This window comes from Pollicipes pollicipes, unplaced genomic scaffold, assembly GCF_011947565.3.
Source record: "Pollicipes pollicipes isolate AB1234 unplaced genomic scaffold, Ppol_2.1 Scaffold_7261;HRSCAF=8764_pilon_pilon_pilon, whole genome shotgun sequence".
Lineage (NCBI taxonomy): Eukaryota > Metazoa > Arthropoda > Thecostraca > Pollicipedomorpha > Pollicipedidae > Pollicipes > Pollicipes pollicipes.
In genome coordinates this window covers 11,572,748-11,586,863 of record NW_023597054.1, presented here as the reverse complement: position 1 = coordinate 11,586,863, position 14,116 = coordinate 11,572,748, and the positions used below count along the sequence as shown (strand labels likewise).

Here is a 14,116-nt window from a genome sequence, read left to right as displayed (position 1 = left end):
GCTGGTTCCGGCTTTGTCTCTGCTTGGAAAATGGACCCTTATACCCACGCCGCCACCAAGCCGAATGTGCGTTACTAGTGGTGTCTGACCGAAATATAAGTCCTTATCAACTCGGTGGACCCCTGATCAGTGGGTAGGGCCCTCTGGCTGGCATTGGAGTGTCCGGCCCTGCGGGCCGGGGCCATTGAATGAGACCTCTGGCTGGCTTTTCGGGCCTTTCGGGCCTTCAAATCGGGCCCTTAATCTTTGTAGAAGGGCCCTTTGGCCGCTCGGAACCTAAGGGGGCACGTGCCCCGTGTTTCCCTCCCCCCCCCCCCCCCTCCTGCCTGCGCTACTGACTGAGCTGAATTAAAACAATTGGAACGGCTATGAGTCATGAACTGAATCCGATCCCAAAGCATTTGAGCCGGTCCCGACTCCGCCCAAAAGAGTTCAGCCCAACGCCACTCTACGTGTAAAAACACGTGCTACGATGGGTCATATTTGTTCAGCATCGTCATTAGCAGCTGTGGCGGGTGTTGACTGGTCGCTATAGGATGCTGCATACATGACCACTGTGCAGCCGCTGAGCGAGAAGAGTCGCGTATAACTTCTCGGGCTGGGCTGGAGACGATTGTGGTCCTGTGTCACGCTGTGACACCTGCGGCCGTTCCAGGTGATCTTAGCTGTGCCTGGCGAAATTATTTTTAGACTCAGCGTCCTCTAACGTGGGACGAGCGGCGAGGTTTTCATAGTTTCACTGCTGAAGTGCAGCAGTTGCCCGACTCACTGAAGCCGTGGCGGACTCCGTTCTGTTTAACTGCATGTGGCAGGTTGCGGTTCCGGTTTTGGCTCTGGGTGCAGGCCGGCCGACCTTGGGGACCTGCGCTGCACTGCTCTTCTTTAGATGCGTGGAAAGCTTACCGGCGTGCACGCGAGGTGGAAGCACTCGGCCGGACGAGAGGTGCGGCTTTTGACGGTGTTGCGCTGGGGCGTACATTTGCGCACCTGTGAGGGGAGGGTCCAGGATTTCGTCAAGGAAGTGGTCAAGCTTCACTGTGGTGCCCCCTGGAACTCGCTGCCCCCCCCCCCCCCTCACAACGCAAGTCCCCGGATTTTGTTCACCTTACTTTCGGTTTTTCTCTTTTAATGGGCGAACTTTTTTCGGACGGAATGGTCAACCGATCTAGCCCACTACATTCAGAGAGTTCGTTATTCTTCTTTTAGTTTTTATGCTGCACTTCTTTGAACGACAGAGAAGTTGAGACCTAGCGGAATATAGAATTCAGCGTGTATTTAAAAGTAAATAGAGTGAAATTAAGCAGGAATTAAAGGACCCCTGAACTAGAAAATATCAGACTTTATTCACTTTTTATGATTCACTCAAACTGTTCTATAAAACATAGAGAGTCAGGAATAATACCGGATTTTCTCGGAGCTTTGCAAAGATATTGAGGGGTCGTGGGTAGACAGCCGATGTAGATCGAAGCAGGGCCATACATTTGTGTTGATATGGCCAAACCCCGTTCACCTGGAGAAGTTCATCATCTCTTTAGAATCCGTCAGCGAAAAAAATTGCAAGCATGTGTGCTTGCCGTCTAGGGAGCACCCCTGACAGAGCACTCCCGACTGCGTTGTAGACTCCATGGGCTGTCTCTGTTGTCCGCCCAGGTAGTAAGATAGTTAAGCACCTACTTTCCAATCCACCCACCCGTGGAGGAGTGGGCTCGAGACGTTTTAGGCGCTCGCTGTTCACCCTCCAAAGATGGCCTGCGACCGCTGGCAGCGGCCGCGCCAAAGTTCAGGTGACGTCATGGGGCAGAACGGTCGTGCCGGGCATTGCGGCACGTTACACTTCCGTCATGTGGTTTTGGTGCGCGCAGTCTACGCGGTTTTGACCTCGGAGACCTTCATCGGGCAGCCGTTATAGGCGGGCGAAAACGTCCACACACCGGACAGTAATACTTGCGGACGCTATGAAATCTCTTGTTATATGCGAGGAAGGTATGCTGGGCCGCAGGCCTCACCTGCACGATCTTCAGTTGATACATGGGACGGATTAGCGCGTACGACACTGCGACCCCATGACGTAATGGCATAAGCTCTATTAAAGATGTTGCTTTACTTGCTATTTTCGTTCAGAGAATCGACTCCGAAATCGCGTTGGTAAACATTCTAGTACTGAGCTGTCCTGGCCGGGAGCATTCCTTCCCACCCCAGGGACCCTAGCGGCTGCCATTCTGGCGATACGGGGCAGTAGTCTCCTGGTCGATACGAAGGCCCTCAGAGGGATACATCACACACCGGTCCCCGGTAGGAAGGTACCGGCTCATCACACACCGGTCCCCGATAGGAAGGTACCGGCTCATCACACACCGGTCCCCGATAGGAAGGTACCGGCTCATCACACACCGGTCCCCGATAGGAAGGTACCGGCTCATCACACACCGGTCCCCGATAGGAAGGTACCGGCTCCGCATGCCGGCCGGAGCCAATGCTTAGGCCTCCCTGTGCGCGTGTCCGACTGGGCGTCCGCGTGGGGACCTGTGGACCTCCAGATAAAATACACCATCGTGAGCTGTCCGGGCACCTGACCGAGTCTGTGTGTGCTCAGTCAAGTGCACGGACTTAGTGTGTGTGTGGGGGGGGGGGGGGGGCTGTGGATCTCCAGATCAAACATACCATCGTAAGCTGTCCGGCCACCTGTCCCAGTCTGTGTGCACTCAGTCAGGTGCACGGACTGAGTGGGGCCCTGTGGATCTCCAGATCAAACACACCATCTTGAGCTGTCCGGGCACCTGACCGAGTCCGTGTGCACTCAGTCAGGCGCACGGACTGAGTGCACACAGACTGCCGCTGACTACAGACATCCGCCTCCCACACGGGAGCTCATGCCCGACAACACAGTAGTGCCAGCCCGTTTCGGGCGAACCACGTCGAGCAAACTTCGATCGTCACTCCTGAACAAAACTCGCCGCTGTACCTGGCATATGTCTAAGACGCAGTGTGCTGTTGGCAAGAATTGAGCCACCGGCATAACGTACAATAGATACGTGGAAGCCATGAAGTCGCGCTCCAATAACGCAGCTGCCTAGCCGCCGTATGAGTGGCGAAAGGAAAATCCGTTGGACGCGGCGACGGAATGACTCCCTCACGAACGCCGCGGCGTACCCAGAAGCTCAGTGGTCGTTGGCCGCCGAAACTCGTCCTGATTGATGACAGACGAGAATGTCAGCTTGTTAGCAGTGCCCTACCGCGCACGGAAAGGCGCGCGGTATCGCTCTGCCGAACGCCAGCACGCCAGAGGCGGTCAAATTATTCCGCGCGTCAAGGTCAAAAGTGAAAGGGGGCGACTCCCGTCTGAGGTACCACTGGATAGTCCTGCACAAGGATAGTGATCCCAGGCGTACCCTGTTCCTGTATGGGGCCTTCGAGTGCACAATATCAGAGCAGAGCCGGCGCCATTAATCTTTTCCTAAGGCAGATATAGGGGCCTCCTAAGCAGATCTTGGGGATTGCTATCTATAGGTGCGTGGAGAGGGTGGTCAAGGGTTGTTCATTTGTTTGGAATACCCAAACCTAAGCCCTATGGTGATGCGTGGAAAGATTCTCCTTCAACATTGGCATTGGTCGCCTCACTTCCGTGGCCAATGCCAACGTCTTCCGCCCCTTTGACATTTATGTTCGTGTTCCATACCCTCTCTTAAGACATCCCACCAGATTTCGCGCATGTTTTCAAAGCGTCTTAGGTTTCTATAACGGAACAAAACCGCATCTCGGCCTGTTGGGACTTCAGGTCTTGGTAAACAGAGCCTCATGGAATGGCGAGGCGTCCAGTATTTTCCATCACTTCTTGTTTGCACCCGATCAGCCTGCTCTACACCAGCCTGGCCTCCCGATCACCAGCAGAGTTTGATGTCCCGGGATCCACGCCTACGCCTGTCGTGCATGTTCCCTGCTGTGAACCTATGTGCTACTGCATCGTGAACGCCAATGCATTTCGCGTTCTAGGCCACTCGTACAAGGAAATCTAGCCGACCAAAAACTTTGGCTACCTGGCTCATGGCTCGCGGAATAGTGACGTGCAGCTATGCACGTACCACACATTCCTCATCAACGCACGCGCATGTACACGTGATTTCTTTGCCACACATCGATCCCGTTTTCAAGAAACGAGCGAAATACGCGACAAATAATGTAAGGGACATTTCCTCATCATCGTTCACCGAGAACCTCTAGAAACAAAATAAACACACGTCAAGGAAAGATTTGCTGTTCGCAGACTGGCCCAATCTGGCGCGATGTTTAATACAAGCAATCGGATTCCTTTGAGTACGCAGATGACGGTAATGATCAACGATGGTCTGCGCAGGAGGATAGGAGAAAATCCGTCAACTTTTGCATAACTTTTTGTGGCATCCAGGGCGCCACATGGAATAAGCGCCTGAAAAGGTCTCAGGCCGTCCTCTAGCTCTCGGCTCCTGATGCAGTCGGCGTGATCAGCTCATGAGAGCTCTGATGTGGCTGTTTGATAACAGCCCTCTGAATCCATCATCATCGAGGAAATACCAAAAAACGCTCCGCGCGACCAGCCACGCCTTCACAAAGCATTTACCCGCCACCGATCCGTGCAGACATCGGGCATAATGTTCGGCATTAGATTAGTTTTACTGACATGCCGCATCTATCCACGTGTCACCATTCCTCCCTTTCTGTCACATGACAGGTGACATACCCAAACTACAGACATTTCCTATTAAATATATTCTTTCGTCTAGCTTCGACGAGCCACGACAAGCATGAATGACACGATGACACTCGCGCTGCGAGCGATGACACAAGCGCATAGGGAGCAGAGGAGCGCGAGCAGGGCCGTGCTAATTCCGTCTTCGGCGCACGCGGGATATCCGCCACGAGTTGGCCTCTTCGTACTTGTTGTACAGCGGCTCCAGGCGCTGGTTCTTCTTGAATTTGGACAGTTTGGTTGGGTCGGACACCTTAAAGAAAGAGGGCGCGTACTCTACCAGCCACTTGGGGTCAATGGTGGTGACCTCACGCATGTACTCCTTGGTTGTCTGTACCAGCTCGTGGTAAATAACCCACTCCGGCTGGCGGTTGAACAGCGACGATGACGGATGGATGTAGACGTTCTGCGAGTCGACCAGCGTGCGGTATCCCTCCTGTGGGTCCTTCTTGGCCGCGTTGCGGAAGAACCCGGAGCAGACGGCCTTCTGGACGCGTGCCACGTTCTTGCCGCAGCTGACCACGTCCAGCTTGTGCCGGTCCATGATGCCCATCAGCTGCTTCCGCACATCCTGGGCCCGCTTCAGCGTGCGGATTTGCACGAAGTTCTCGTAGCACCAGGGGTTGCTGAACTTGTTGTTTTTCCACGAGTTGTAGACGGCGAGCAGCGTGAGGTGGTCGCCCTCCTGCTGGTTGAACTTGGCCTTCTTCTGGTCCGCCAGCTGTTGCTTGTCCTTGGGCCGGTAGAACACGTTCTGCACGGACAGCATGGAGACGATGGTGAGGATCTCGTCTGAGCATTGCAGCTGCACGGACATGATGAGCATCTTGGAGAGGTTCGGGTCGAGCGGGAACTCGGCCATGCGCCGGCCGAACCGGGTCAGCAGACCCTCGTCATCCAGCGCCGACAGCGAGTGCAGCTGCTCCAACGCGATCACCATCGTCTCCATCGGTGGCGGGTCCATGAAATCGAAGCTGATGAGGTCGTTGATGCCCATGGCCTTGAGCTGCAGCACCACAGCGGCCAGGTTGGTGCGCTGGATCTCGGGCACGTTGGTGGTGAGCATCTCGTCGCGGTAAGCGCGCTCTGTGTAGAGCCGGTACCCCTTGCCGGGCCCGGTGCGGCCGGCGCGGCCGGCGCGCTGCTTAGCCTGTGCCTGCGAGATGGGGGTAACCACCAGCGAGTCCATGCCCGTCTTCGAGTTGTACACCTTCTGCTTGACGAAGCCCGGGTCCACCACGTAGTAGATGCCGTCGATGGTGAGCGACGTCTCGGCGATGTTCGTGGCGATGACGACCTTGCGTGAGCCGGGCGGCGCCGGGTCAAAGATGCGTGTCTGCATCTCCGACGGCAGCGACGAGTACACCGGCAGGATGATGAGCTCGGGCACGTCCGGCCCCAGCGACTTCATGCGCTCGTACAGGATCTCGCACGCCGTGTCGATCTCCTCCTGACCGGTGAGGAAGAGCAGCACGTCGCCGGGCGGCTCGTTCAGGTGGATGTGCATGACGGTGATGAGCGACGCGTCCAGGTAGTCCGTCTCCGGCTCCTTGGCGTAGAGGATCTCCACCGGGAACGTGCGGCCGGGAATCGTGAAGATGGGCGCCTCGAAGAAGTACTGCGAGAACTTGACGGCGTCGAGCGTGGCCGACGTCACCACCAGCTTCATGTCCGGTCGCCGCTTGATGGTCTGCTTCAGCAGGCCGAACAACACGTCCGTGCTCACAGTGCGCTCGTGCGCCTCGTCTAGCATGATGCATGAGTAGGTGGACATGTCCGGGTCGATGAGACACTCTCGCAGCAGCATGCCCTCCGTCATGTACTTGATGACCGTTTCCGTGCTAGTGCAGTCCTCGAAGCGGATGGTGTAGCCGACCTCCTGGCCGAGCATGCAGCCGTATTCCTCGGCCACGCGCTTGGCCACCGACATGGCCGCCACGCGGCGTGGCTGCGTGCAGCCGATCCGGCCCTTGACCGTGTAGCCGGCCTCGGCCAGGTACTGGGTCATCTGCGTCGTCTTGCCAGAGCCTGTCTCGCCGATCACGATCAGGATCTGGTTGTCGGTGATGGCTTTCACCAGCTGCTGCTTCAGCTTGTAGATGGGCAGTGACTGGCGCTGCTCAATAATACTCATGTTGGTCTTCTTGCCGTAGGAGCCGCGCGCGCCGGACGTGATATGCTTCTTCCACTCGGGCAGGTCCTGGCCGAGCGAGCCGCTGGGCCCGCCGCGGCCGCCCACGCCCTCGCGCGCTGTCGCGTCCACCTCAGGCATTGGGTCATTCCAGTTGGGCCGCTCCTGTGGCGCCGCCAGCGCCGCCTCGGCGTCGCGCTGTGCCATCTTCTGCTCGCGCCGCTCCTTGGAGAGCGCGCCCTGCATCATGGCCGCCTGCGCCAGCGAGCCGTCCGGGTTCTTGACGATGCGTACCGGGCTGAGGTCGGCAGCCGCGCGGCCGTGGCCCATAAGGAACGGCGGCTCGTCCTCCACCAGCTCGATCTCCACCTCCGCATCGTCCTCGTCGACACGCGGCAGCACACCCGTCTCCTCGTCGAACTCGGGGTACTCGGACTTGTCGATCACGTTGGCGGCGATCATCTGCTTCAGTTCCCAGCGCTCCGGCGACGAGATCCGCTGCACGCGCCGTACCGCGTTCAGCGCGTCGTCGTCGATGGCCGGCGCGCCGCGCTGCTCGGTGGGCCGGTCCGGGTTGCGCGCCAGCAGGCCGTCGTCGGCCACGCGTACGGCCAGGCTGGGGTTCAGGTCCTCGCCCGTCTGCTGATCCACCTCCTTCATTGTCAGCGACGTCTTCTGGCCGGTGAACGAGAGGACCTTGACTTTGACGGCCTGACCGCGCGACACCACCTCGTTCACGTCAGCCACGCGGCCCTCGCGGCGCAGCTGCGAGATGTGCACCAGGCCCTCCAGGCGGCGTTTCAGCCCCTCCAGCTGCACGAAGCAGCCGAAGTTCATTATGTTGACCACCTTGCCGTCGTATACCTTGCCCACCACCGGCTCGTCGTCCAGTGCCGGCCGCTCGCGGCTGCGGCGTCGTTCGCGGCTGCGATCGCGAGAGCGGGACCGCTCGTGGCGAGGCCGGTCGTGTCGGTCACGTTCGCGGCGGGAACGGTCTCGCGAGCGAGACCGCTCGCGCCGAGACCGGTCGCGCGATCGGGACTCGTCGTGGCGCCGATGGCCTGGAGAGCGCGAGCGGCTGCGGTGGCGCCGGCGCTTGCGGTCGCCGCTGCGGCTTCGGCTCCGGCTGTGCCGCCGGCGCTTCTCGCGACTCCGACTGCGACTTCGGCGCCGCCTGTCGGTTTCTGGTTTAACTGCAGTTTGTCGGGAGGGTGCCAGCATCTCGAGCGCGCCCATCGCGTCGTCAATGAGGGCGTCGTTCTCCAGCTTGACTTTGGCTTCCCCGTCTTCCTTTTTTATCTGTGAATGTGCAGGAATGCATACTGAGAACAGCACTAATGAGCTGTTTTTGAGAACCGCAGAACATTGTTTCACTAATGACCTGAACAAATTAGGCAATCTTACCATCTGGTAAATATTGAGCAACCAACTGGACAGGGCTGTCGCGGTAACCGCCGGCTGGCAGGCAGAACAGACGAACATCCATTAACGCAAACGAACGTAGATGCCGGTCGCCCACGAAAAAGACACCCACCACGCGGGCCGAAAACCACTTCGTGTCATGCTAGCGGGGGTGGGGGGGGGGGAGGAATGACACTGCCGTTCACCCACCTCGTCGATCAGCATGGTCCTCATGGCGGGGTCGTTCTTCAGGGCGAGCGCGGGCACGAGGGCACGCCGCTCCTCCTGCCGGGTGTGCCCCGGGTCCAACCGGCCGCCGTCAGTCTCGGCGGCGGCAGTGGCCGCGGTGGCAGCGCTCGGCTCGGCGCCGACTGGCCGCATAAGCTGGATGATGCGCAGCAGGCTGGCCGTCAGAGAGTCGGGAAACTCAGCACCGTTCTGCTCCAGCACCCGCTTGAAGGCGCCGAACGTGGTGTGCTTCTGAGCCAGCGCGATGATGAACTCGGCCAGGTCTTTGTCGTTGATACCCAGGTGATTGTCGAGCTCAGTGCACAGCTTGGAGACCAGCGAGAGGTGCTCCAGCTGCTCGATCTCGGCGGCCATGGCGGCGATTGAGAGCCGGTGCGCACGCGACCGTGGCGACCGATCGTACTCTGATGACACACAGGGAATGGCACTTCAGGACAAACTCACATGGCAAGCCTGCTCAGACAGACTGGGTTTGAGGGTTGCCCTCAACTGCACCAGATCCGGCAGGTACATCATAAAAAACCCTAGGTGATGCAGCAGGAACTGGGAATCTGCAGGGAACAACCAATATTGTGGATGAGTGGCCCCACAGTGGATTTGGGCCCCTCTCAGCTTTTTTGTCTGTGGTACAGCATAATTCTAAAAATGAAACACACAGGTCTCAACAAAACATTGATGCCCCAGTGGTATAGGGAAGGGAACTGGATGTGTTAAACAGAAGCACTGAGTTAAGGTCTGGATGGGGGGCCATATTCACAGATATAACTGATGACAAAGGTCACCTGGCACCTATTTACCTGTGTCAGCCCATGCCTGGGATGAACAACAAATTTTCTAAAAGGTTATAAATAAGTAGCAAAAATACAAATGTGAATTGGACATTGGGCACAGCCTGGGCTGATTGCAGAACTGGCACAGTCTGCCTGAACAGAGTTCCCACATGAGAGAGTGATGATTGCTGGATAATAGCTGGCTACAAGTGCACTTGGTTGTTCAGAGCCAGATAGGACGTGCATCTTGCAACTACTAACAGGTGAAGAACTCAGGTGTTTGGTACAATATATCATGAAATATCCCCTTATTCTAAATGTGAAAATGACATTTACTTTAACTGTGCAGTGTAGCAGCAACTTGCAGACAATATCACCATGGCTACGGAGTCAATAGGCAGTACAGAGTTTGGCACACAGGCACTCTACCCAGGTCTATACTTACCTCCCCAGTCTCGCTCTTCTTCTCTTCTCCTTCTCCCTCCTTCTCTCTATCTCCCTCTCTCTCTCTTTCCTCTATCTCCCTCTCCCTCTCTCCTCCTTCCCCTCTTTCTCCCCTCCTCCCTCTCTCTTTTCTCCTCTCTCCTCCCTCTCCCTCTCCCTCTCCCTCTCCCTCTCCCTCTCCCTCTCCTCTCTCCTCTCTCTCTCTCTCTCTCTCTCTCTCTCTCTGCTCCCTTCTCCTTCTCTCTCTCTCTCTCTCTCTCCCCTCGCTATCTAACCCAACCTCACCCCCTGTCCCAACCTGACCTCCTATCCTCCCCTCTACCTTCTCTCCTTCTCTCCCTTTTCTCCTCTCCTCCCTCTCTCTTCTCTCCTCCCTCTCCTCTCTCTCTATCCCCTCTTCCCTCTTCTACCCTCCCCTACCTCACCCTCACCTCACCTCACCTCACCTCCCCTCACCTCACCCTCACCTAACCCTAACCTAACCTAACCTAACCTACCTTAACCTAACCTAACCAACCTCTATGCCTCTATAGTTTCAAGCCAACATCAGTGGGGAAATTATGCACAATTTTATATTGAACTGACTTGGGAGCAAATGTGTGCACATGATACTCACATGCCCAGACCAATGTGTTTTGAGTTTGAGTTTGAGTTTTTCACTTTTGAGTTTGGTGCAATGGAAGGATGTCTTGCAAACTGGCACCCATGGGCCTGTGTCTCTTCTTGAGATGGAATTAAGCACAATAACTTCCTAGTGTGAGTGTCACAGGAGGTGATGCAGTAAAATGAGCATCGCAGCATCCTTGATGCTGGATGCTGGTGGGGCTGTGGTGCTGGTGGCGTGCCATACCTGTATCATGGGATCACTCAAGCACTCAAGCACTCAAGATCACTCAAGTTTTGTCCAAAATGCAGGGACCGTCTTTAGTCCTCCAGTCTTTAGTCCTCTTCAAATTAAAATTGGTGGTGACTGCACACTGGCTCACAACACTCAGGAACACTCACAACACTCATACATGCCCTGAAATCATTGCTGCAATATCATCCTTTAACTGGACATGTACAACACAGTGTGTTTTCTGCAATCCAGTACACACACAACACATGAAAGCTTACTTTGACCACCCAATAGAGCATCTGTCACTGTCAATTAGGAGTGCTCAGGCATTCACCAGTACTCAGTGGTGTCATTTTCCAAAATCTACTGGGGGCTCCACTAAAAAGGTACACACAATTTACCCCCAAAGGATTATTTTTCTGGATTTAGGCCATCTGAATATATGTCATCAATGTCTTCCTTTAATCTGTGGAAGAGTAACTTCTAATCTCAAGTGGAGGTGAACTGCCTTCGTGAAAAGCTTAGAATGGGGTCCAATTCACAGCAAAAAAAAATTGTAGTAAATGGAACCAATGATGGCTTCTATTGTCATTGATGGTGTTTTATGACCAGCCCTGCCACAATCTGTGACCAAAACACCAGCCACTGTTTAGGAAAGCATGTGTTGCAAAAGCTCTCATCTGGGCTGCCCTGTACTTTTAAGAGCTGCCTCATGTCAATTGTCCTTTATCCCAGTCCAAACATTGTTGTGGTTAATTGTTCTTTATCTCTATCCAAAAATTAGCATTTGTAAAACTTGCCAAACCTTTTCAAACTGGCTCAACATGTGGAGTTCACATGACGAAAACATTAGGCGCCTGCAGGAAACTGATCGATACAAAATTAGCATGATACCAAAAGTGATGTGCTTGCTACCTAGCACCTACTACCCAACACACCAAAAGCTGACAATTAATTTGCATTTATTTGTTCCAGCACTTTTTCCTTTTCATTTCTTACCTTTTCCCTTAAACTAACGTTCTTCGTGCTATGAAGACGAGTTGGTGACAGCCGCGAGCCTACTTAGGCCTGTCTGTCGCCACCAGTGCAACTTCGCTACATTCGCTTTGCGTTAAACAATTTGCGTCACGTTACGTTACCGATGCGAACCGTGGGCAACTGCAAGGCTGTGTAGGAGAGGTAAACCGTCCGCCGATTTTAGCTTCATCTTCGCTTAACGTTAGCATGACGTCATTGATGCCAAGACTTCAATGCGCGATGGGTCGCTGGACGCCGGTACCTTGTCCTTTGATGCTGTAATGCTGACGGGAAGCAGGAACATTGAAATATTTACATAGGTGATAAAAATCAGTCAGAGGTACGTGCATATAATCAAAAACCCCTTACGTCCAATTGCATGGCAAACATAATGCTATGCTTTGCAAGCCCACGCCGCGAATCGTTAAAATGCGATAGCCTGAAAAGTGAATATGTACATGGACTTATTCATCACAGGGCGGCAGCAACATCGGGCTGTATTCTTACCGATAACGAACAAACTGCATGTGGGAGATGGATATGACCAGTGAGCTGATTGCGTAAAATATAGCGACAAGTATGATGAGGTATGCAGCAGCCTTAAAGAAAGTGTCCCGCCTATAAAGCATATTTCAAAAATTCACCATGGGGAACCCTCGAGACTAGTTAGACTAATAATAGCACTGGGCGATGCGACTGCAGCACCATCAGGACATATTAAGGGCGTCAAGTTTGATTATTTTCGAGTCCAAAGGACCCTGCAAACGCTTTGTAAAAACACTAAATTTCTTCACTGCAGTCGAGACTGCCGCTGTCATGACGATGGCCGTGCGCACCTCAACTGCTGTGGGCAAAAAAAAGGATTGACCCAGCGGGCAAGGGACTGTTAAAGAGAAGTGCATTGGTTGAAGCTTAAACCAGTGCGTCAGACGAGTCATGTGATACTTCTATTCTCAAAGCCAAAGTGCGCCTCGAAAAGAGCCACCGTGGTTAACGTCATAGGGGAGAAATCAAAGCCATAGTATAACATTTCGTTGATTTCATGGAATCATAGCTTCATATTCGCACATCGTTTTTCTATTAAAGTGTTAAAAGCTTTCGTAACATTTGTACACAAATATTTTAACGCATTAATGTCTTGCAAACGTTACAGAACACACGCGTTGGAGAAGCAAGGCAAATGAAATTTATTACTTTCCTAGTGGTAAGCTGGGAGACAACTAAGGCTTTTCCCGCGGGGGCGGATACTTCTAATCAAAATTTTGAATTATTCAGAAGGACTTCGAGAAAACTGGTACGACTGATCAAATCGTACGCGCCTGATCTAAAGGAAATCAACGCAACAGATAAATGAAAAGTACAGAAAGGTGGGATACCCCATGGTCGTGCCGCGGCCGGTGCTGCGATTGAGTGGCGAGCGCGGCGAGTCTGTTGTGTGCTTGCTGTCGATTTTTGCGCTAAATGTGCCAGATACACCGTGCTCAGTCCGTGCACATCTACATTCCGCCGTGCTTGGTCTGCACCTGTCTACGGGGCTGGCTGTGCTCGGTCCGTGCCTGCTTACATTCCGGCGCGCCTGGTCTGCCTGTCTGCGAGGCCGGCCGTGCTCGGTCCGCACCTGTGTGCTGGGCCGACAGTGCTCGGTCCGTGCCTGCTTACATTTCGGCGTGCCCGGTCTGCCTGTCTGCGAGGCCGGCCGTGCTCGATCGGCACCTGTGTGCTGGGCCGACAGTGCTCGGTCCCTATCTGTCTATTCAGTCAATGTCAGTGTCGAACCACCTATGTTCTGTTCTTAGGACGTTTATGTGCGTTGCTGTGTTTAACGTCAAAAGAGCAAGAGATGTACCTGTGATAACTTTGTATTTAGCCAGAACAACGCACATAGCACAACTCATGAACCTCTATGTGTATCATGGCAGTTGCAGTGCGCTCCAATAATTACATTTTCTTCACCCCTGAGCACAGTCTGTTTGGGTAGCGCGTCCAAACAGAGACACAAAGTGGGCAAAACGAATACGCAGCCCTTCCAAACAAGCAGTGGGCAACACGCGCGCCTGTGTGAGCCTGGTTCTGGCTGTGTTTTGACGCCGGTCTCCAACGGCTCAGTCTTTCGTGGCAACATTTGTGCCTCGTAACAAAAGATGGCCTTTCCTTGTTTATTATAACTCTCGGGACACTGTGGTATTTAAATTCGTAAAAAAACTAATTTACGATCAGTGCTTAGCGCAGGATGCCAGGCGGCTCCCACATAGGCGTGGAATCAGCGGAAGTTCTCCTAATTTGGGGAAGCGGGGCGGGGATGATAGTCATTTTGGTTACTTCTTTTTAGTCAAAGTCCATGGGGTGAATGCTAAATTTTAAGGAAGTTGAGCGCTCGTGTGTGTGATATGTGTGGCTACGCAGGGGCGTAGCCAGTCTTGTTAAGGTGGGGAGGGACACGGGGTTGACAGAGGGCTCCCTCCTTGTGAAAGTCTCCCCGCAAAAAGCAGCGTCGCTGAATATAGCCAGCTTGATTTCCTGTGGCACAATTTTCTTCGTTGTAT

At 54.2% G+C, this 14,116-nt stretch overlaps 1 protein-coding gene across 1 annotated transcript; it reads right to left on the bottom strand.

The window, feature by feature from the left end:
- Positions 1-4,724: 4,724 nt before the first annotated feature.
- On the bottom strand, positions 4,725-11,703 carry LOC119112447 (ATP-dependent RNA helicase DHX8). Its single transcript, XM_037236640.1, has 3 exons — positions 11,556-11,703; positions 8,466-8,908; positions 4,725-8,153 (listed from the first exon to the last, which is right to left on the bottom strand). The coding sequence occupies exons 2-3, from the start codon at positions 8,856-8,858 to the stop codon at positions 4,857-4,859; spliced, it is 3,690 nt and encodes a 1,229-aa protein (XP_037092535.1). The 5' UTR covers positions 8,859-8,908; positions 11,556-11,703; the 3' UTR covers positions 4,725-4,856.
- Positions 11,704-14,116: the final 2,413 nt, after the last annotated feature.